A 24025-nucleotide genomic window follows, 5' to 3' on the forward strand; every position below is an offset into this window, starting at 1 on the left:
GAATACACCAATCAGCACATAACTGGAACAAGCAAACTCCCCCTGGTTTGTTCAGATAATACACAGCAGTTGTATTGTCTGTCAATACCTGCACCATGCTCCATTATATATGAGGAATGATCTGAGTACCAGACGGATGGCTCTTAATTCTAACACACTAATGTGTATGGTCTTTTCTTGGAAAGCCCCTGATTGTAAATTGAGACACATGGGCTCTCCATTCCATGTTGGATGCATCCCATGTTATCACTGATGGGGAAGGGGGATGAATAGCACACCTGGAAGAACATTTGTTTGTCCACCACCTCAGTGAATCCAGAATGTCCTGAGGCATGATGACAAACACATGAAGACTCTCTCAACGGGATGTATAAACTCATAACATCCAATAATATATTGACCACATTCTGATATGAGCAAAAAGGGTATACAAACTCAGGGACTTGAGGGTCGCTCTGGATTCTTTGAGCCCATGGAGCTTAGCATCAGTCTGCTCTGAAAAGAGCAAAGCTCCCTCGCAGGGGAGCCTTGAAGGATTTGCTGGACCTCATGCTGGAGACTACTACTGTGGTGGCTATGGACCTGGCCATTGAATCCGCCGCATCCACGGCAGCGTGCAATGAAGCCCTGGCTATCGACTTCCCTTCTTCCATCACTGACAACTCCTGCCTGGACTCTTGGGGAAGCGACTCCTTGAGCTTCAACATGGAGTGCAGCCCGCCGGTAAACTTTTTTACTGAAAAGCTCCAGCTTCTTGGGAGTCCTTTGCCTGAGTCACCACCCCCTGCAGACCTTGCTCTCCCTTTCGTTGGCTGCAGACACCACTAAGTATCCGGGAAGAAGGAGGGGATGAGTATAGAGGAATTCATAAACCTGGGCAGGCACATGAGAACATAAGAACAGCCACATTGGGTCAGACCAAAGGTCCATCCAGCCCAGTATCCTGTCTGCCGACAGCAGCCAAAGGTACCCCAGAGCGAATGAACAGAACAGGTAAAATCATCAAGTGATCCACCACAGTCAACCTATGGAACTCCTTGCCAGAGGACGTTGTGAAGACCAGGACTATAACAGGCTTCAAAGAAGAAGTAGATAAATTCATGGAGGATAGGTCCATCAATGGCTATTAGCCAGGATGGGCAGAGATGGTGTCCCTAGCTTCTGTTTGCCAGAAGCTGGGAATGGACGATGGGCTTCTGGCAAACAGAGGCTAGGGACACCATCTCTGCCCATCCTGGCTAATAGCCATTGATGGATCTATCCTCCATGAATTTATCTAGTTCTTTTTTGAATCCTGTTATAGTCTTGGCCTTCACAACATCCTCTGGCAAGGAGTTCCATAGGTTGACTGTGCGTTATGTGAAAAAATACATTTGTTTTAAACCTGCTGCCTATTAATTTCATTTGGTGACCCCTAGTTCTTGTGTTATGAGTAAATAATACTTCCTTATTTACTTTCTCCACACCAGTCATAACTTTATAGACCTCAATCATATCCCCCCAGTAGTCTCTTTTCCAAACAGAAAAGTCCCAGTTTTATTAATCTCTCCTCATAATGCAGCTGTTCCAGACCCCAATCAAGTACTTCCTCTCAGCTCTTCTTGAGGTGAGAGTTAAAGGAAGTTGGGATTTGCCACAGGGCTTTCACTGGGTCCATAATGGTCTCATTGAGGGGCAGGGCTACTTTTGACAACCGTGCTGTGGCCAGAGTGTCAATCAGGCTATGGGAGGATTCTTTCACTACCTCCACCTGCAAGCCCAAGTTCGAGGTCACCCTCTTCAGTAGCTCCTGGTGGGCCTTATAGTTGTCTTGGGGAGGTGACATTCCTGGCCCGACACAGCCTCGTCCAGAGAGAAAGCTTGCAGCAGCTGAGGGTATTCCTCTCCTTCTGCACCAACGAGATCCCACAGAACTGGCTTCTGAAGCTCAGCACTGGCCTCGGTACCAGAGGCTGGATTGGGTACAGCCTGATGGGATGAATGTGCCCTTCCCTCGGAGAGACGCTCGCCACAGCAAGGGGAACAGTCCCAGCAACAGTCATGGACGGTAAGAAGAAACTGAGAGGACATGGGGTCGGTTGTGCCCTTCATACCAGCGCTATGAGTGCATGGCACCACAGGGCACCAGAGCCACCTTGACAGATACCACCGAAGGAAAAATTTCCAGTGACCGTGCTCGGGGCATGCACTCCCCTCTATTGGAATGGACATGTGTAATCACTAGAAGAAGAATCCAGTATATATTAGCAAAAAGAAAAGGAGTACTTGTGGCACCTTAGAGACTAACCATAGTCTCTAAGGTGCCGCAAGTACTCCTTTTCTTTTTGCGAATACGGACTATCACGGCTGTTACTCTGAAACCTGCCAGTATATATTGATATTTCCCATAATATCTCTTAAAAGAAAATGTTTTGATACCAAAATCAAGGTAAGGCATGTACATTACTCAAAAAGCAAGCCAGGGCTCATTCGAGTTCAGGCTGTTACTGGTTTGGGATGAAATATCCATTTTTTATATATACACACTTGACCAACATTTTCAGAAGTGTCTAGAGATTTTGGGGAGCCCCAATGGAGACATCTTAATGGGGCCTGATTTTTGGAGGGTGGGTGCTCATCATTTTCTGAAATGTAGGCCCTTTTAAAGGTGCCTCTAGTTGGTCTCCTTGAAAACCATGACTAATTAGGACGTATTTGTATATTTGCATCACTTGCTGTAACAACTTGACAGTGGCTTTTGAAACCATGTGTGTGGACCTGAATGCATGTGGTGCCGACACTGGCCCACAGCGACCACATCTTATATTGACAGTGCTGGTCCCCACCAGGAATCGGCGATCCATCGCTAGAACCCATTTTACCACAAGGTCCACAACTAGCAACCTTCCTCTAACAGATCAGTACCAGGCACTGGTTTGAACTTACCTAGCATTTGAGATCTCAGAAATCCAGGATGAGCTAAGGCCCTGAAACTTTACAGTTTCAGGAGTTATTTGGACACGCTCCCTACGATGGTAGCTCAGGCTCAATGGCTTTATTTGTCAGGAGTGGATTTCCAGCAGTAGTTCTTCCTGATACAGTTAAGCCCAACAGCTCAATTGAGGAATGCCATTTGGGGACTCTGTGGAAATGATCAGGGACCCACAGATTTGAGATTAGGGAGGGAGAAGGCCTTTAATCTTCATCAGATAGGCAGAGGTTTCCAGATACTATCAAAGAACCTGGCTATTCATGCAGGAACCTTTTGCTATCTTGAAGTGTTTTGCTGATTAGATAGAGCCTAGCATGCTCCTATGCCTGGTTACACAGTGGGCCTGCTGGGTGTGCTGGGCATGCTTGAAGCTCTAGTTGCTGCTTAGGCAGGTTTCATACCCAGAAAACTTTCCTTTACCATTTGATGGAATAGATCAAGTGGGGAGGGCTGGGTGGCGCCCTTATTTTCCATCTCTTTCATTACCATCAGCCTCCATCTTCCCCAAAGTGCAAGCTCTGCCTGTTTCACAGCCAGGCCCTTGCCCCCTTGAGGTTATGTAGATGCCCTACTTGCAAGCTCTCACAGACTCATCAATAGTTGCCCTTCACGGATAGTTTCCAAAGTCAATTTGTCTTGTCGCTCCTCACACACCACCAGGTAACAAGGAACTGACCACTGCTAGCAGTTATGCCTCATTAGCAAGCAGGCCTTCCCCTTTGCTACCACAGCTTAGAACAGAACGAGGACCCACTCATGTACCTTCTGGAGACCTCTCTTGGCAACTCAGCCCTCAGGTTAATTCTTTGATTTTCTGGCTCTTCAAGACGTAGGCGATTCTGCTGCAAATCTTTCTTTTGGATGGAATAATGGGAAAGGAAGATACCAAAGGAGACAACACCTCCCCCTAGGAAAATGAAACAAAAACCACACAAGCCTGGAGGGGTGGCTTATTAGATTTTTTTTAATTCCTCATTTTAAAATGGCTAATCATAATAAAAAATAAAAGTGCGGCTCTGTGGAGGCCACAAGAGAGATATTGCCATAGAGAAAAAGTCAAGTAGTGCCTGGAGATTAGGTTGGATTTCTGCTTGGTTTGCTTTAGATTTTCATGGGGTTTTGGTGTGGATGTCTAAAAATTTTTTGGCATATGACATGAAAATATTGCTTTTTGGGGTTTGGTTTGGTTTCCTCTTTTTTTATTCTGCCCCAGTTTGGAAATAAAAAACAATCATGTGACAGTGAGAAACCGTAACGGAACCATCAAAAATAAGAAATGTAAAAACATCAGAGAGAAGAATGGCTAAAATTGTCTGTGGGCGAGGGATTAGGTACAGGTCAAATCTCTATACAGGGGAACACAGCCCTCAAGCCCCCCCAGTGCTCTTCTGAGCCCCAATGATATGTCTCTAGCACTGTGCAAGCTCATCTGTTTGTTGTGGAAGGAGTAGAGTCAGGAAACAGAAGAAACCCAACAGTCCATTCTCCCCACTTTCCTGGGAGTCAGTTTCATGACACATCCCATCCCATCTGAATACTGGAGGCTGTAAAAATGGGAAACTGAGTCCTTAATTAAACCCACCCATACAAGGGAGACATGGATTTGCTCACCCCACCCAGCTAAAGGGGAGGTCACGCCTAACCACTGCACGATGGGGGTGGGAGTGCTGCCTTCCAGCTCTCCCCCCTTGCTTTGCTTCCCCAGGATAGGAAATCTGCCCAGGAACCAGAGAAGCCAGAGAGGGGGAGATGAGACACAAAAGGCAGCCCGGGCCCAGGACCCTAGCATGGTTGCTAGAGGAAGGACAGGCCCCAGAAGCACTGAGCAATGGTCAAGCCTGGGATCACATGAGCAAGGACCTGGTGTTTGTCCCTAACTATAAAATACTTTCCCATCCCTCCCACACTGGCAATTCCACAGGTGCCTCCTTTCGAATTAACCAGGCACCAGTGGTAGAAACCCCCCGTCCCCCACCCCCTGGCCATATATACTCTATACACACACGCACACATCCCCATGTCGTCCTTCCTGGGGCTGGGTGTCCTAAGAGGGCACGTGGGGCCTGGGCCCTTGTGGGGTGATTCTTCCCTCTCTGGTAGATATATAATTTCTTTTATATTTATATTTATATATAGATATTTATATATACACACACCTGGTAACTCAGAAGAGGGGAAAAAATAGAATCCGTAACAATCATAAAAAAAATTATCCTTGTTTTAAAAACGATCCGTTCCTACCGCACGAGGCGAGTGATTGCACAAGGTCCACGAGTGTCTGGCCCATCGGTGGTGGCGCAACTGCAGGCTGCGCCTCCCCCCACCAGCTGGGGGTGCTGCCGGGATAGTCCTCCCCCCTTTCTTTCAGCAGCGTGTGCTACATTTGCAGTCTCTCAGCTGGTTGGGAGGAGGAGGGGGACCCAGGCTGCATTGCAGCTGTGATGATTTAGGGGGTGCCCAAGGCTTCATCCCAAATCCCAGGGGTCATATTTTAAAAGGTCACTGTCCTCTCAGCTATTTCCCCCTGCAGCTGGAGGATTCTAGAAAATGTCCATGCATGTGACAGAGCAGGGGTGCCTTGCTCCTGAGTATGCCCCCTGCCCACCAGGGCCCAGGCGTTCTGGTATCAGCCAGGGAGTAGGCGACAGTGGGGAGAGAGCTTCGCCCCTCATACAGAGATCTCATAAGTGGTCCCGCCCACTCCAGAGACCTTCTTGACTCCTCCTCGAGTTGGGCTGCTGAGAGGTGGCTGGCCAGGAGAGGGGGAGGCCGGGCCCAGACTCTTGGGCTGCCCATTGGACTTGCTGTAGGCGGTTCTCATCTGCACCTCGTCTCTGGGGAAGGAAGGACACAAGGGCGTCAGGAAGTGACCACACACCACAGGGCTGGGATTGGTGGAACTTTCAACCACACAGCACGCCACGCTCAATGGCAGGGGAATGGAGAGGGGATCCACACATACAGATCGGGAACAAAAGGAGGATTTGAGGTGTGTCCAACACCCAAGGACAGACTGTGGGAAGGGGAGAGTGGGTATGTACTAGGGAAGGGGCAAGGAGCCAGGAGTACACCAAACCAGGAAGGTGGACAGAGCCCAGCCCACCCTTCTGGGAAAGAGATTCCCCACTGCACTAAGATGAAAGATACTGGGAGGAAGTATCGCATACTGGGAGGAAGCCCTGAATTCCCCCAGGAAAGAGGGCTAGAATCCACATTGTCCCCCCGATCAAAGGATGGGAGATACCCACACAGCCTGTGCACTCCCCAGGGCAGGGTCGCACACGTAGGCACGCACACACACAGCCCGTGCACTCCCCAGGGAGGGGTTGGGCAGACACACCTACACCCTCGCTTTCTCTTTGGGCACAGGAAGGAGAGGGAGAACTCGCCCCACACTCCTCAGAAGGTCTCACACCCCTACACTGCACTGAGGTGGGAGAGGTAACTCACAGGCACAGGGCACTTCCTAGAGAGGGGGAGAGGCAGAGCAGGGCATGGAAGGGGAATGGCTCTGGGGTGGGGAGAGGGTTTGTCTCACACCATGCTCTCTGGTGCATGTGTTGAAGGGAAGAGGGGGAAGGGCCAGAGGAGGGCAGGCAGGACTCCTTGTGGATCACCCCCAGCCTCTCCCTCCTGCATGCTGTTGGCTCCGAGCGCCTCCGTGGGCATGGCGGTGGGGTGCTCGTTCAAGCAGCTTGTCCCCCGCCGAGTCAAAGAACATTTGAAGCACGCAGCAGGCAGAGTTGGTACTTACTTTGGCGCCAGCAATGGCTGCAAAGCCACCTCCTCTGTCTCCGGGATGCTGGCCTGAGGCGACTGTTTTTGGCTGCTGTAAGACACGACTTTGCCCAGCTGTGGGGCAGTGGGTGGGTCAGGTGAGCGTACCCGGAGTGGCTCCGGTTTGCCGAAGCGGGGTGGCACCGGGCGGGTCAGCGGGTTCTTGCCCAGCGGTGAGCGCTTCGAATCGTCCGAGGAGGAGCTGGTGCGTGGGGCATTGCTGGAGCCTGGTGTTGACTGGATGCCTGAGTCTACCAGCCCCGTGTCCTCCTCCCTAGCCAGGGGTGGTGGGGTAGGTGACTGCTGCAGCAGCTTCTCCCGCTCCTGCATGGAGGCCACAATGTGGCGAGAGAGATTGTCATAGCGCATGGGTGAGGCCTCGCAGGGGGGTGGGTGCTTGGGCGAGCCAGCACCAGGGAAGCGGCTGTGCAGGTCGGCCTCACGCTGCTGGGTGATGCGGGCCGAAAGGAAGGGCGAGGTGTAGCCCATCGGGGCCTCCAGCTCTGGCCCAGCCTGCACTGACTCGAAATCAGGGCTTTCAGAAGGGGTGAGCAGGCTGTCATAGGATAAGCTGCCATTGCGCGTCTGATTCACCAGACTCTTGTAGGAGGTGGAGGTGGTGCCCTCTGAGCGGATCGACTGAAGCTGGCCCAGCTCAAAGCCTGTGCCCTGGGCCGACTTGAGGCTAGAGGAGCGCGAGCCGCTCGACAGCGGGTCAAAGTGGAAGCTCTTGCCGAAGGTGGGAGAGCGGAAGATCTCAGGCTCCAGGCTCGGCTCCGACCGGTAGCTGGGGTTCCGGCTGCTCTCGACGATGGAGGTGGGCTCCTTCAGGCTGTCCCCTCGGCTCAGCTGCAGGGCACAGGGGATGCACGGTATAGTCAGAGACCCCCATACCTAATGCCCACAAAACTAGAGACCCACTCCAGCCCGTCCTGACCCCCATACTGTCCTGGGGGCTGGAACAAGGCACCTCTAGAGACAGCCCAACCCCTACCCCATTTCCTAGGGTTCCACCCTGCAGACTCCACTCTGGCATCCCCAGAGACAGGGCAGAGGAACTCTAAGTATGGTCTCCTCTAAAAGGGTCCGGAGCTCCCTTACAGCCCAGCCCCCATGTTCCCCCCAGCTCTGCCCTGTAGGGTTTGCATAGGGCATCCCTGAGGCAGGGCAGGGGACTCACCCCAAGAGATAAGGCGGGAGAACTCAGCACCCCACCCTGCACTGCCCTGCGACATCAGCTTCAGGAGCTGGGGTAACATCCCCTTCAGAAGGGCCCTGGCCCCTGTCCCAACACTGCTCTCTGAGGACAACCCTGAGTCCTGTGGGAGCCAGGAACCTGTCCCCTTATAACACTACATCCCAATGGCAATGATTGGGTGGGTGGCCTGGGGCAGGACCCAACTGACACGTTTTGAGACACTCAGTCCTTGCATATCCCCCTTCCACTGCCTCCAGCTGCCCACAGGCAGCTCCTAAGAAGGGTCACTCCCCACCTGCAGTCTGGGCCAGCCCCCAGGGTCTTCTATGAGCAGTATTACCTTGGCACTGGTGGAGTGCGGCATGGCGGCTGAGGTGCTGCTGCTGCTGTAGCCAGGGCGGTACTTGTACATGGTCGGAGTTGGAGGACTGTCCCTGCCTAGCAAGCTGCTGTCTGTGGGGGGAGAGAGAGAGACACACACTCACATACAGCATTCGCTGCCTCGCCGCAGTGTCCTCGCCCCGCAGTTGAGAGACACCACAGTCATCATGCTGATCTGTGAGAACCGTCTCCGAGCCTGGGAGAGGGGGTTGGGATGCCAAGGAGGGGGAGGAGCTGGGTTAGATGGGCTAAAGGGCAGCACTGGGAATGGGATGAAATGGAACAAGAGGGCCATTTCCCAACACTGAGATCAGGCAGGCAGCTTCCAGCCCTGAGTGCAGCCTGGCCAGCACTGGGTTATGGGTTCTCGGCTCCATTCTGCTGAGCAAGGGGTCCTGTGACTGGTGGAGAAACCCCACACTGGGCTTTGCAATACTCAAGGGGCTCCACTGCTTGGGGGATTTCTAACCATGCTGGAGATATGCTGCGGGGAGACAGTCCTGCCCTGGTGCCCAGGGGACGGGCTTTGTGGATCATCTCAACACTGCTCCAACACAAGAGCCTTTCCTGTTCTGAGTGCAGGCAGAAGCCTGCAGCTCTCCTCTTCCTGATGAGGGAGGATGGGGAGGCATGCTGGGTATTTTGGGAGCTCTGTCCAACTGGCATTACAGATGTCACAGCTTGCCCTCACCTCCTGCCTCAAGGCCAAGCATCTTGCCGTCACCTTCCAGGCTCTGCCCCGCCCAGATCTTATCCACCTCTCCCAAAGCCTCAGTTCCTGCCCATCCAGCTCCTCCCCCACTAACCCTGGAACTGCCTCCACTCTAGCCCCATTCTGTCCAAATGCTGCCTCTTCCACCACGCCCTGTAGTTCTGCCTATGGAGCCTCGCTACATTGCAGTATGGACCCATCCTGTGGGGGGAGTATGAACAGTTGAGTACAGGCAGCTGGGAAACAGCTTGGGATGAGGACAGTGTCTTTATCTGCAATGATCCATTGTGTGTTCTAACCGGTAGCTCACGCTTCCTCTCCCCACAGATAAGAGCTCAACACCATCTCTCAGAGGCAGGCAAACACTTGGACAAACTGCAGCACAGAGAGGGGAAGCCATTCACTCAAGGTGTCACTAAGTGAGTCAGTCAGAGCCCAGGGCTCTGGACTCCCAGGAAGGTAGTCTAGTCACCAGACCATGCCTCCTCTCCATACACATTCCCTTGGATTCCCTCTCCCAGTAGGGACAGAGCTGGCAGGTCAGGAGCCAGCAATAAAACCTACACGAGGGAAATGAGCACTTACATCTGCACTCCCACCTACACAACAGGACAGGCAACACCATTGTGACATCAGGCTACAGACAAGATTCAGGCCCCCTCTAGATCCCTGCTTCCCACACACGAGGGTAGCAGCACAAACCATTCTAACTCACTGGTCCAGAGAGCCACTGCAGCAACCTTCCCAACCAGGGATCAGTGCAATCTAGGCAACGCAGTCACTAGCTCCGCTTTGCCCTTCACTAGGCTGTCTGCCACACAAACTAAGCCCTGCAAATGGTCCAAGAGACATTCCTAAAACTGCCCAGCTGCTCCTATGCACAGCTCTGCTGATGCACTTTGCTTCTGCTCAGCAGCCCCTGCTGCTATCCCAGCTCTGGGATCTGCCGATGCACCTCGATCCTGGTCTGCACCCATGGGCTCCCTTCCCTGCGATGGGTGGGGCACAACTGCTCGTCAGCCTGGCATGCCTTCCTTACCCTCATTGGTGGCCAGGGTTAAGTGCGTCCTCAGACCTGTGTAGCGGCTGAGGTCTGGCTTGGGTGGGGGTGGTGGCTCAGCGTCGGCAGACTGGCTCTCCATCACCTCCAGGCTTCCTTTGGACTGCAGAGACAAAGGACAGAGGAGCAATCAGAAGGGTGGGGCAGGACGCAAGGTCCTCCTCGCTGGGCTCAGCAGAGTGAGGTGGTGTTAAAGGGGCCTTGCTGCCTCCTGGCACTGACAAGGCATCCCAGAAACATGGCCACGTGTGGCTCAGATGCTGGGTGGGAAGGGAAGAGGTGCCTCAGAGCTACCCGGGAGGAGAGAGAGATGGAGGGTGTGAGCCTCATGCAGCAGTTGCCGCCACAAGGAAGGAACAAGACTTCAGTTGCGGGGCAGGCTGGATGCACACAGTGAAACCACACAGAGGGAAAAAAAGGGAGCACATAAAAGGCTCACTCAGTTCCTACTCATGGCTGCACACTGCACGCCCTGGGCTCTCTCTGCTTAAGATGCTTCCTTCCTCACCTTTGTTCTCTTCAGTTCAGCCTGGATACCATTGTCCATTATCTTGACAGTGACCTGTCCATCCGACACCTCAGGCCGCAGGAAGGGTGGCTTCACCAACACAGTCTGCTCTGCCTTTGGTCGTCCAAGGTATCTAGTGAAGCATAGGGGAGAGGTAAGCACTGGACTCAACACAAGAGTGGTTGAGCTGGGCCAGTGCCCAGGGAAGAAAGGAGAGCAGCAGAATACAGACCCTGGACTTCAGAAAAGCAGACTTTGACTCCCTCAGGGAACTGATGGGCAGGATCCCCTGGGAGAATAACATGAGGGGGAAATGAGTCCAGGAGAGCTAGCTGTATTTTAAAGAATCCTTATTGAGGTTACAGGGACATCCCAATGTGTAGAAAGAATAGTAAATATGGCAGGTGACCAGCTTGGCTTAACAGTGAAATCCTTGCTGATCTTAAACACAAAAAAGAAGCTTACAAGAAGTGGAAGATTGGACAAATGACCAGGGAAGAGTATAAAGATATTGCTCGGGCATGCAGGAGTGAAATCAGGAAGGCCAAATCACACCTGGAGTTGCAGCTAGCAAGAGATGTTAAGAGTAACAAGAAGGATTTCTTCAGGTATGTTAGCAACAAGAAGAAAGTCAAGGAAAGTGTGGGCCCCTTACTGAATGAGGGAGGCAACCTAGTGGCAGAGGATGTGGAAAAAGCTAATGTACTCAATGCTTTTTTGCCTCTGTCTTCACGAACAAGGTCAGCTCCCAGATTACTGCACTGGGCAGCACAGCATGGGGAGAAGTTGACCAGCCCTCTGTGGAGAAAGAAACGGTTCGGGACTATTTAGAAAAGCTGGACGAGCACAAGTCCATGGGGCCGGATGTGCTGCATCCAAGAGTGCTAAAGGAGTTAGCGGCTGTGATTGCAGAGCCATTGGCAATTATCTTTGAAAACTCATGGAGATCGGGGGAAGTCCCGGACGACTGGAAAAAGGCTAATGTAGTACCCATCTTTAAAAAAGGGGAAGGAGGAGGATCCTGGGAACTATAGGCCAGTTAGCCTCACCTCAGTCCCTGGAAAAATCATGGAGCAGGTCCTTAAGGAATCAATTCTGAAGCACTGAGAGGAGAGGAAAGTGATCAGGAACAGTCAGCATGGATTCACCAAGGACAAGTCATGCCTGACTAATCTAATTGCCTTCTATGACGAGATAACTGGCTCTGGGGATGAGGGGAAAGCGAAGGACGTGTTGTTCCTTGACTTGAGCAAAGCTTTTGACATGGTCTCCCACAGTATTCTTGCCAGCAAGTTAAAGAAGTATGGATTGGATGAATGGACTATAAGGTGGATAGAAAGTTGGCTAGATTGTCGGGCTCAACGGGTAGTGATCAATGGCTCCATGTCTAGTTGGCAGCCGGTATCAAGTGGAGTGCCCCAAGGGTCAGTCCTCGGGCCGGTTTTGTTCAATATCTTCATAAATGATCTGGAGGATGGCGTGGATTGCACTCTCAGCAAGTTTGCAGATGACACTAAACTGGGAGGAGAGGTAGATATGCTGGACGGTAGGGATAGGATACAGAGGGACCTAGACAAATTAGAGGATTGGGCCAAAAGAAATCTGATGAGGTTCAACAAGGACAAGTGCAGAGTCCTGCTCCTAGGATGGAAGAATCCCATGCACCGCTACAGACTAGGGACCGAATGGCTAGGCAGCAGTTCTGCAGAAAAGGACCTAGGGGTTACAGTGGACGAGAAGCTGGATATGAGTCAACTGTGTGCCCTTGTTGACAAGAAGGCCAATGGCATTTTAGGATGTATAAGTAGGGGCATTGCCAACAGATCAAGGGACGTGATTGTTCCCCTCTATTCGACATTGGTGAGGCCTCATCTGGAGTACTGTGTCCAGTTTTGGGCCCCACGCTACAAGAAAAATTGGAAAGAGTCCAGCGGAGGGCAACAAAAATCATTAGAGGACTGGAACACATGACTTATGAGGAGAGGCTGAGGGAACTGGGATTGTTTAGTCTGTGGAAGAGAAGAATGAGGGGGGATTTGATAGCTGCTTTCAACTACCTGAAAGGGGGTTCCAAAGAAGATGGATCTAGACTGTTTTCAGTGGTAGCAGATGACAGAACAAGGAGTAATGGTCTCAAGTTGCAGTGGGGAAGGTTTAGGTTGGATATTAGGAAAAACTTTTTCACTACAAGGGTGGTGAAACACTGGAATGTGTTACCTCGGGAGGTGGTGGGATCTCCTTCCTTAGAAGTTTTTAAGGTCAGGCTTGACAAAGCCCTGGCTGGGATGATTTAGTTGGGGATCGGTCCTGCTTTGAGCAGGGGGTTGGACTAGATGACCTCCTGAGGTCCCTTCCAACCCTGATACTCTATGATTCTATGCATGCAGACTGCTCCTGCCTGCCTGGCACCCTACAGGAAGGAGCTGCATGCCCCAGAGGGAACTCTACGGGGGGTGGGGGGGTTGAGAAGAGCCATGCGCTCTATGATGCTAAGCCCTGAACGATGGTGCTTTTAGCTATGCAGTTCCCCAATCACTAAGCAATTCTACAGCGGACATCTAAGTCTCTCACAAAGCCAGCAGGCTCCCCTGAATGCAGCTCCCCCAGGTGAGTGCCTCAATAAGCAGGATGCTGGTGGCCACACTGAACACCGAGGGCAGGTCTGGATTTAAAGCAGAGGATCAGGGACCTGCCGTAGCGAAGCAGACACTCACATGAGGACATCTACTTCCCAGAACAGCTAAGCAGGCCCGGGACCAAGGAGCTGGCTCAGATCTCCCTGTGCAGATGGGACAGACTTACCTGGGGGCTGGGGAACTGCAGAGAACACGGCTGACGTTCTTACAGCAGCCATTGGTGAAGGGGTTCACGCCACCCCGGAATTTACCCGTAACCTGTGAGACACAGAGAACCATTCAGGGGAGCCAGTATAGAGATGCAGGGAGGGGAGGCCAGCCACTGCTCTCCCACCACCCTCCAAACACCTGTAGCCTGCAGAGTGCATACCTGTTCATTGGTAGTGCGTCCCCTGGCTACCAGCACCACATGGAATCCCGTAAGGCCAGCTACAGGAATGAAGAACAAACCAGCCACGCACATCACAGCCATGCTGCCAGCAGAGTCAAGGGACCAACCACAGTGCTGTTCTCATATACACTCCCTGCTCCAAGCCCCACTGCTCCTCCTGCCCCGACTGGGAATGCTTTTCTCCTGGCACCCCCATGCAACTGGGAGACATCCCTTCCCCAGCCTGCAATGCTCATCTCCCGGTACCCCCATGCCCATGGGAGACACCCCCTCGCCTGGTCTGGGCTGCTGTTTTAGGCAGGATTTCACTGCACCGTGGGGATGGGAGGAGGATACGTGACGGCCATGCGGATCCCAGAGAGCTCTTCCACCTGGTAGAGGACATAGAGCAGGCCAAAGCCGAAGACGCCCATGATGTGCACGGTAAGCGAGAGCAGGAAGAGGAAGAAGTAACGGTAGTTGCGCCGCCCAATGCAGTTGTTCACCCAGGGGCAGTGATGGTCAAACTCCTGCCAGTTACAAGGGAAGGTGAGAAAACAGTCAGAGGCTTCCGTTCAACAGCACAGGGCTACAGGCACTAGCCAAGCTGTACCATGGGGCAAGCAGAACACAGGCTTCCCTGCCCTGCAGGGAGAACGGAGCACAGGACTGCCCTGCCACCCCACCGCACAGCTCCTCCCCCCACAGGGAGAGTGGAGCACAGGACTGCCCTGCCACCCCACCGCACAGCTCCTCCCCCCACAGGGAGAGTGGAGCACAGGACTGCCCTGCCACCCCACCTCACAGCTCCTCCCCCCACAGGGAGAGCGGAGCACAGGACTGCCCTGCCACCCCACCTCACAGCTCCTCCCCCCACAGGGAGAGCGGAGCACAGGACTGCCCTGCCACCCCACCTCACAGCTCCTCCCCCCACAGGGAGAGCGGAGCACAGGACTGCCCTGCCACCCCACCTCACAGCTCCTCCCCCCACAGGGAGAGCGGAGCACAGGACTGCCCTGCCACCCCACCTCACAGCTCCTCCCCCCACAGGGAGAGCGGAGCACAGGACTGCCCTGCCACCCCACCTCACAGCTCCTCCCCCCACAGGGAGAGCGGAGCACAGGACTGCCCTGCCACCCCACCTCACAGCTCCTCCCCCCACAGGGAGAGCGGAGCACAGGACTGCCCTGCCACCCCACCGCACAGCTCCTCCCCCCACAGGGAGAGCGGAGCACAGGACTGCCCTGCCACCCCACCACACAGCTCCTCCCCCCACAGGGAGAGCGGAGCACAGGACTGCCCTGCCACCCCACCGCACAGCTCCTCCCCCCACAGGGAGAGCGGAGCACAGGACTGCCCTGCCACCCCACCGCACAGCTCCTCCCCCCACAGGGAGAGCGGAGCACAGGATTGCTATTCCACCCCACCCCTTTCCATGGCTCCTCACCCTCCAGGAAGAGCACAGAGCAGCACCATCTACCTGGGATCAGAGCGTAGGACCCTCACTGTCTGAGCTTCTCATCCTCGTGGTGATCAGAGCACAAGACTCTCCCACCCACCTGCCACAGGGAAGCAGAGCACAATATGCCCTTGTCCTCTAGGGGTCTTCACCCCATAAGCCATAGGGCAAATAGAGTACAACACAGACAGATGCACCCTCCATGTCCTGCAGCCAAGCACAGCACAGGACGACCACTGGCATGAAGAGCTGTGCAATACACAGGGTGCTGCGGGTGCAGTAGCTCAGATCACTGCAGTCCAGCCTGTACCCTGCCCTGCCGGCGGTTCCTTACCTCCACACAGTTGTCACAGACGCTGCAGTGGGAGCAGCGCGGGGGCCGGTAGAAGCGGCATGTCGCACACCATTTCATGCGCACCTGGATGCCCTTGATCTCCACTGTCTTGTAGAGAGGGGCTCTGAAGTCATCCTCCTTGTCCTCATCTTCCTCGGCTAAGGGAGAGGAAATACCCAGCAGAGCAATAAGTCAGAGCACTGGGAAGTCACAGAGCAAACCCAGCTGCTACCTGCCCCCAAAAGTTGGGAGAGCTTCTGAGAACCCCAGTCTTTGCTGTCCCGATGCTGTTGCGCTGGACACCTAAGCCACCCCCTAACAGGAAAATCCCCAAATCTGCATTCTGAGCAGGCATGGGAGCCGTCTAGAGGGCCCCAAATATTGAACCATCTATTGGGAGGTTCTCCTAGGCCTGGGTCTCTCAGATGTCTGCTGCCCATGGGAGGTTCAGGGACCTGATCCAGGAATACAGGATTTCTATCTGTTTTGGCCATTGGTCCATCTGATCCAGAATGCTGGCTCCTACAGCGACCAATACCAGAGATGACAGAAAAAGGAAAACTCTCACAATGCATGTCCCAGCACAATACCACATGACCAGGGCAAAGAGGTTCTTTCCTCAGCCCTGTGGTCAGCCTTATGCCCTGAAGCTGGAGATCTGGGGTATCAGCCCGGTCCCGTCATCAGGAGAGCATGGAAAGAGTTGGCTCCTGACAAGACACTTCCTGGGCTGCACTGAGGCGGGAACAGCTCTCACCTCGTGGGAATATACCCGGGTCCATGAAGGTGGCCATGCTGAAGTTGGCCAGCACAAAGAGGAAGACAACAGCATTGTAGATGGGGATGATCGGGGAGATGTAGAGGCTGAGCCCCGGGCACCTGCACACAGACACAAGAGATGAGACAATGCAAAACCACCTCAACTCATGACTTAATTGGACTCTAGATAGGACGTCCCCAGCCCTTCCCACCAGCACCTCCCCAATTTAGTCTAATAACTGCATTCTGCAACCCCAAGAGAAGCCCTTCAGACTCATCTATCCAAGGAGGGACTCCGGGCAATGCTGTTTGGAGCTGAGAACTGGAAAGGGGTGAGGATAGAGTCCTGCCCTCAACCCTGTGTCTGAAGGCAGCAAGAATAGTGTTTAATATCCTTTCCCCAACTGCTGCTCCTTGCTGCAGAGCTCAGTACGGCAGCAGTTGGGCAGAGGACAGAGTGAGGGGATGGACGTGCTGGGCACTGGACAAACCGTCCCTGCTGTGCTTTGCAGTGTCCCAAAATGGAAGTCCACATTCTACCCCCGATAGGTGGGTCATATTTCCCACTGGGCAAACACTGGAGCAGGGGATTCACATTCCCCAGGGGAGCTTAGGAACCATATTGCACAGGAGTCAAAGAATTCCCAACACACAGCCATTAACCCTTCTCTCCCACAACAGGCCACTCCCCTTGGTTCTCTCCAGAAGAGCCAGCGAGGACAACAGTGCACTTGGAAACTTGCCTGCAGCCTTCTCAGCAGGGCTGGGGTATGCCAAATAGATAAGCAGCACTAGGAGACTAGTGTACACAGAACTGATTGGGTCCCTCTTCTGGGACAGAAGGGGCACTTGGGCCCTCCAGCAGAAACAATGCCCAACAGGACTGGCCAGTCTTCTGGGCCACAGGTCCCCTGGCTAGATCCTAACCTTGTTCCACTGGGCACCAGCTCTTGCTTGAGTTGGCTGGTATAGAAACTCCTGCCCATAACCTCTCCCTACTCTCCTGAGACTAGCTGGCTTTGAAATGCAGCACATACTCTCCACACTCTGAACAGCAGTTGCTGGGCATGGGGAACCCAGAGAGTCCAGGAAGGGAAGTGATTAGCAGTGGGCACATAAGGGAAACATTCTGCTGGGCCCCTCTGACCAGCTTGGAAAATCCACTGGAAGGGGAGAGTGAAAAACAGTCCTCCCCTTCCACCCCATCACAAATGTCCCCTCCAAATTCAGCCATGTTGGAGGATGAGATGGTCATCCCCCAGCATGCAAATGATGGTTCCATCTTGCTGTGTGGGACCTCACCATGCCCTGAGTCTGTACTCAGGGAAGGATGGCCCAGCGGTTTGGGCTCCAGCCTAAGACTTAGGAGAGGTGGGTTCAATTCCCTGCTCTGCTACAGACTCCCTGTGTAACCTTGTGAAAGTTATATGGCCTCTCTGTACCTTAGTTCCCCATCTGTACAATGGGGATAATAGCACTGCCCTGCCTGAGACACTACAGGAATAGGGCCCACAAAAGTACCTAAGACAGATGGAGCCCTGGACAAACCAAAAGCAGGACTGACTCAACTTATTAAGGCAAACTAGACAGCGAGGGAAAGAAACAGGACAAGCCAGTGTGACCAACAGCTCCACACACAGAGAGCTTGCAAGAAAAAAACATGTCCCCGCCACCACATGTGCAGGGAGATCAGGTTACAGGGGGGAAAGCAGCTACTTAGCAGAAAGAACCCAAGGAGAATGTCCAAGTGAAAAAGACAGCCGTATGTCTGAATACTGGGACAGTCAGTTAAAGCTCCCAAACAGCCCTAACTCTGCCTTGTGCCTATTGTACTGGGATGTGGGGGATCAAAGAAGTTAATTGTCTGCTCCCCAGTGTCCTCAGGGGGACAAAGGAAAGTCACGAACATCTAGGCTGTACAGGAGGAAAAAAGTCTCTAGCTGTAGCAAGGAGGATGGAATCAGAGGGGACATCTGGGAAGGGCCCACCTTTTTCTTCTGTGATTATACAGCACCCAGCACAATGGTGCTCTGGTCCATGGCTGGGGCTACTAGGTGCTACCAAAATACTCCTAATAAATAATGTACAGTGCTTAGTTCATTCGTGCTCTTGTCCCTGTCCAGGGCCCTTATGTGCTACTGTAATACAAATAATAAAATCTAGCTCGGTCACGGATGGTGGGTCTGAGATCCACAATGACTAATACTCTGCTATTGCTAAGTCTGGTTGGTTGGAGGTCAAAATAGGGCAGACAGTGATAAGGGAGTTCCAACCTTATTTACAGAATCCCCACCACGATACCCAGACCCACTGGAATAAACCAAACCCCATACAGCAAAGGGCTCCTACAAACCTTGAGGTGCATCTCAGTGCTGCAGGCCAGGATGTAGGTGGACTGGCAGAGCTGATGAGGGTGGGGCAGGACTGAAAGAGCAGGAGCCAGACTGAGGTGCACTGGCAAAGCAGAAGGCATGACTGGAAAAGCAGGAGTCACTACAGAGTAGGATTGCGTACTGCGGAGCAAGTGATGTTACCGGTGTGACATCCCTTAGAAACATGCCACCACCCACCCTCCAGCTCCGGAAAACTCATATGGTGTGGGAGGGCGAGATGTGCCACGGGGGAGACAGGGCTCAGGTGCCCCTCATTCTATATAGAGCTCCCCCAGGGATAGCTCAGTGGTTTGAGCATTGGCCTGCTAAACCCAGGGTTGAGAGTTCAATCCTTGAGGGGGCCATTTAGGGATCTGGGGCAAAAATTGGGGATTGGTCCTGCTTTGAGCAGGGGGTTGGACTAGATGACCTCCTGAGGTCCCTTCCAAGCCTGATATTTTATGATTCTATGATTCACCCCCACACACTGCTGGGTGTTTGGCTGGCTGGCTAACAGCTCCTCCAGAATCACAGGAGGGTTTGGAGGGATGCTGAGTGTGTGTCAGAAATGGTACACACTGGTAGGGGAATCACCATTCCTCCTCCCTTGGAGGAGCTTGGGCTCAGGAGACAGTGGGCTTCCCCCTTGAAGGTGCCGGTGTAATACCCTAATCTGCTTTGCGGCTGGGAGTTTAATCCCACAGATCTAGGGCAGCATCTGTCCCTCTCCCCCCAACTCAGAGCAGTCTGCAATACACACAGAGTGATTTAGGCAGCAGGAGCACAGAGACAGATGAGAGCGCATGGCCGGCTGCACAGGATGACATATGGCATGACTGGGGTAATCCATGGCAGCCTCAGAGTCTGGGGCAGCAGTTGTGGGGCACACACTAGATTGGGCAGTGATGGCCTGCCCCACTGCTCATTGTTCCACTTCCAGCCCCTCCTCCGCTGCCAAACACTGTCATTTAACATTCCCTTTAAGGGACAGCTAGGACAGAAAAGCCCACTTTAAACCATCCTCTCACATGCAGGTTGGTGGGAGCACAGACAATCTCCAGTGGAGGGCAGGAGTGGGGCGGCAGCAGCAGCAGCCGCCGCACATGCTATACAAACCCTGGCTCTGGGCCTGTTAACCAAAACCAAAGTATGAAATGGCACAGGGGGAAGAGTATGTTCAAATGCCAACATCTACAGACTAGGCCTAGCAAGAGGCAAGCAGTCCAGTGATGCCGGGGGGAAAAGACTAGGTGGCAGGCTGGGGGAAAGAGGGGGGGGACTCAGGGAACTGGACACAGTCTGTCTGCTCTAGGGCATCAGTTCCAATCCAGTCTAAGCTTCAGGGGACTCTCTGGCACAAAATCGTCACAGATGGGGTTGTGGAGGAGCGATTCCAATCCAGCCCCAGACCAACAGGGGGAGTGAAGGGGATATTGGGCTGTGGAGCTTGTCTCCTCCAGAGCAGCAGTTTCAATCCCACCTCAGGTTCATATCCCACTTTTGTTTCCCATCATGCTGCTGAAGCAGTGATGCAGTCAGAACCATCACGGCCATTTGTACTGCTTGTGCAAAGGGAACTGGGGAGGGCCTTGGTACATTTCTCAATGGACATATGTTCCCATCCCAAAGTCACCAGCATTTACTTAATCCTCCCCATTAGTAGTCTCAGCAGAGAGACTATGGCTGGACTGGCCACAGACTGAAGAGTCTCTCATCACCTCAGGGCTAGAGTTAGACACTGCTGGGGGAAGCAGGCCCTGCTGCTGCCTATGCTGTCCCTGCACACCCACTCTGTTAGTGGTGCCTGTTCTGGGAGTACCTGGCAGGGCAGGGAGCTGCCAGCAGGTAGAGTGTGGCCTGGATGGACTGGAAGGAAGAAGAGCCATGTGCAGAGAGGTAAGGGAGAGGTAAACAGTATGTCCCTGTCCTGGAAGCCAAGGGAGGAGCTGCTGCACACACCTGCCCTGGCATGCAGCTTTAAGCAGTGGGAGAGAGATGAAAGAAGGGCAGGGAGGCAGAGGAAGATAAGGGTGTGGGGAGAAAGGAGAGATGGCTAGAGAGCAGGCAGGCACTTGTGGCCCCACCCAGCTGGAGGAGGCGTTGGGACAGGCTTGCTCATTTCCCATCTGATAATTAACCCAATTAATTCCCCTCACTCTCTCCTGGCAGGCCATGGGAAGGGAGCCTGCATCCAGGTCAGTGTCCCTCCCCATATACTCTGCCACCAAACAGGCTCTCACTTTCACACACCCCCACGTTGGCCTGGGTGGGCAAAATGGCGACTACCACTGACTGAACAGGCAGAAGCCTTCCAGCCCTTTGCCTCTGAAAAAGTGAGAGGCTCCAAAGCTGCTATAGCTGAAGTGGGACACCCACTGAGAAGGAGAACCAGACAGCAACTTTGGCTAGTGCAACTGCAATGCATGGGGAGGGACTAGGGGTTGAGTGCACAGGACTGTGGGTCAGGACCTACGTTCCCTCAAAGCAGCACAGACCTGCCGGGGCTGCAAGAGGCGCCCCTCCCCCAGCCCCAACACGGACATGCCCCAGACTTCCCGCAGCTGGGGGAGAGGAGCCCCTCTCTTGGCCCAGGCCTGCCGAAGCTGCTGCAGCTAAGGAGAGGTGCCTCTCCCCCTGCCCTGAGCTGCTGCAGCAAGAGAGGGCTGGGGGGAGTCCTCTCTCTCCCCACCACAGCCCCAGGGCAGCCTGCACCCCCAAACTGCTCATCCCCAGCCCAACCCCAGAGCCCACGCCCCAAACCCCTCATCCCCGGCCCCATCCCAGAGCCCATGCCTCCTCTACCCCAACCCTCTGCCCCAGGCCTGAGCCCCCCCCCCCCGAACCCCCTTCCCCACCAGAGCCCTCATCCCCCCCACCCCAACATGCTGCCCCAGGTCTGAGCCCCCTCCCACACCGTGAACTCCACATCCCCGGCCCCACCACATGAATTTTGTTATGTGCACCAATATGAAGGTGATGGGTCACACATCAGCTCCATATTGGTGCACATAACAAAATTAATTCTGCACATGGACAAAAAAAATTAGAGGGAACACTGGTCAGGACTCCTGGGCAGCTGGAGTTGTAAACAAAAGGAAGTGCTGTAACAGAACACACAGCAATGGGAGGTGCGGGGTGGGGTGGGGAGCCAGAAGTAAGATGGGGCAGAGGAGGACTTGGGGGAAGCATGGGGAGACTCCCCCAAGAGCATGTCCCATCCTACCCCATAACCTGTGCTCAGCTCCTTCTCCTCACAAGGGTATGCGCTATCTGGGTGGCCCTGCTACCTGGCTCCCAACATTGCTGAGCTCCCAGCAGCTCCAGTCCCTTGCGCTCCCTTGCCTGGTCCTAGCTCCAGCATCCCTGGCTCCCTCACTGCTGACCCACCGCCAAGCAACCCCCATCCAGGCACAGCACCTGCTGGCTCAAAGGATGCTCTGCAACCCAGGAGAGAAAGGAGCCGCCTGGACCAGGATTAGCAGAAGTACTGGAACGCCATTCCAGCTCCTAAAAAAGGTGCTGAAACAGTGTACTGGAGCATTCTGGCATGGCTTGAGCCCTGCTCCTGGGTGCTGTCCCACACTCTGCCACAGACCTGCTAAGTGATCTTCGGCAAATCACTTTCCTTCTGGGTTTCCCAGTCAGTCTCACACACAGGGAAGTCGGGGCAGGGAGAAGGCTAAATCCACTAATACTCTCAAAGTTCTTGGTGGCAGAGGTGCTACAGATGGCATTTTCTGCTCCAACAAGCCCCTCTTGCAATAAGCCATAACCTAGGTTCCTTTCTACCTGAACAACCGTTAGCCACAGAAAGCTAAGTACTGCCCATCATGCACAAGTCAGAGACTGGGAACGATGTACTACACAGGCTGTGTGAAGTGAAACTGAGGCAGCCTGGAGTGTCACGACCCCGCCCCTAGCAGGTTCATTCCATGCCTGACTAGCAGCATCAGGCTTGGTTTGCGTGTGACTGTGCCGCGAGCGCCCAAGCAGCCTTACACCATCACTGACTCTACCCAGGTTTTAGTAATATTATACTAGTACCAGAATGGAACCAAAAGTGTGTGGGGTAGAAGGGGTGGCTTTCAATCCTTTCCATTCCTGGCAGGGGGATTCCCTACACAGTGATTCAGAATGGCACACGAAGCTGCACTCCAGAAGCCAGCCAGGCGGCACCCTGCATGGGAAAAGCCTTGCAAGGAGCAGGTAGACAAGGAGAACACAACCACGCTTTTGAAGGACACCCTTCCTGGGGTGGCTAAAAATCCTCTTCTGCCACAGCTCAGATCACATCAACCCTCAAATCCTCCCTAACTCCCCCCCCTCTTTCCCTTCAAAGCTCTGCACTGCTCAGCCCCTGCCCAAGCCACCTTCCTTCCTCACTGCTTCCAAGCTGCCCCTTATGCTTGGAGCTATTTCCTGGGCACCTAATCACCACTCCTTTTGTTTGGACAAATTCCTCCTTAAACCTTGCATCTTTCAGTGTCAATCCACTCTCAAAAGCGACCTTCATCTCATTGGCACCCTGGGCATCTGGCCATTCTTCCTCCTCTCCTGATGCTATACCTACAACCGTCTCCTCTCTCCCTTGCAATGCCAACAAAGCAAGTAACCAGTCTTCCAGCAGGCAGATGTACTGTTCCTGAGTGGAATGAATGGCAGAACCCCACACTGAGCATTCCAGTACAGAGGGAAAATTCGAACCCAAGCAAGGAGGAAAGTGGACTCCCTCCCCTGGACATTTCAGGAGGAAAGAGTCAAGTTTCTAAGAGACAGTGATGAACACTCAAGAACGAGCTGGGTGAGAAAACAAAAGCAGCCTGACTTCAGCCCCAGTAGCGATCCCAGTGCATCAGAATCAATGACAGTTCTGACGGAACAAGTCTCCAACTGCAAAGAGAGCAGAGGGATTAACTCCAGCAGTTACTCTGATTGGGGTCTGGAGTGCCCATAACAAGCACTTTAGTGGGGAATCTTTTTATTCCATTCCAAAATAGTTTTAGGTGTTCAGAGCCTCCATAACACATTCTTCTCCATGTAGTTCATAGAAAACTAAAGTGATTGCATAGCACCAGCTCCCCAGTCTCCCCTATCTGTCCTGGGGAAAGTCTATACGCACCCATATCAGGTCTAGTTATAGCCCACCAGGAAGGCAAGCTGCCAAACCAAGACCATTTGGTACACAGTGAACTTTATACCCAGAACGGCAGGCCAGGGATTCAAAGCCATTGCAGTCTGGGATTTCAGAGCAGGAGTTTAGGATCTGAGCCAAAGCTCAGAGATACCCAGATTCCACAAGGAAAAAAAAAATCCTCTTCCAGATCTGTAGTATCCACACTCCAGGGGACTAGTGTTCCTGACTCCAGCCACAGCAAGACCTGTAATTCCAGCTCCCAAGCTCAACAGCAGCCACAGCACAGCACACTAGTGACACAAGTCACACCTCCAGGTCACCCACGGGCAGTGGAAGCCATGCTCAGGGCACTAA

At 53.5% G+C, this 24025-nt stretch overlaps 1 protein-coding gene across 1 annotated transcript in view; it reads right to left on the minus strand.

The window, feature by feature from the left end:
* Positions 1-3922: 3922 nt before the first annotated feature.
* The window catches only part of ZDHHC5 (zDHHC palmitoyltransferase 5), a 42562-nt gene continuing 22459 nt past the window's right edge, over positions 3923-24025 (minus strand). Inside the window, exons 3-12 of the mRNA XM_084631573.1 lie at positions 16164-16285; positions 15407-15564; positions 13971-14143; positions 13614-13716; positions 13410-13501; positions 10608-10740; positions 10079-10202; positions 8287-8399; positions 6726-7597; positions 3923-5805 (exon numbers count right to left, since the gene is read on the minus strand). Of these exons, the coding sequence (XP_084487699.1) occupies positions 5640-5805; positions 6726-7597; positions 8287-8399; positions 10079-10202; positions 10608-10740; positions 13410-13501; positions 13614-13716; positions 13971-14143; positions 15407-15564; positions 16164-16285 (2056 nt within the window). The 3' untranslated portion in view covers positions 3923-5639. The remainder of the gene's footprint in view (positions 5806-6725; positions 7598-8286; positions 8400-10078; positions 10203-10607; positions 10741-13409; positions 13502-13613; positions 13717-13970; positions 14144-15406; positions 15565-16163; positions 16286-24025) is intronic.

The sequence above is a fragment of the Lepidochelys olivacea genome (assembly GCF_965140295.1).
Source record: "Lepidochelys olivacea isolate rLepOli2 genome assembly, chromosome: 6".
In the NCBI taxonomy this organism is placed as follows: Eukaryota; Metazoa; Chordata; order Testudines; family Cheloniidae; genus Lepidochelys; species Lepidochelys olivacea.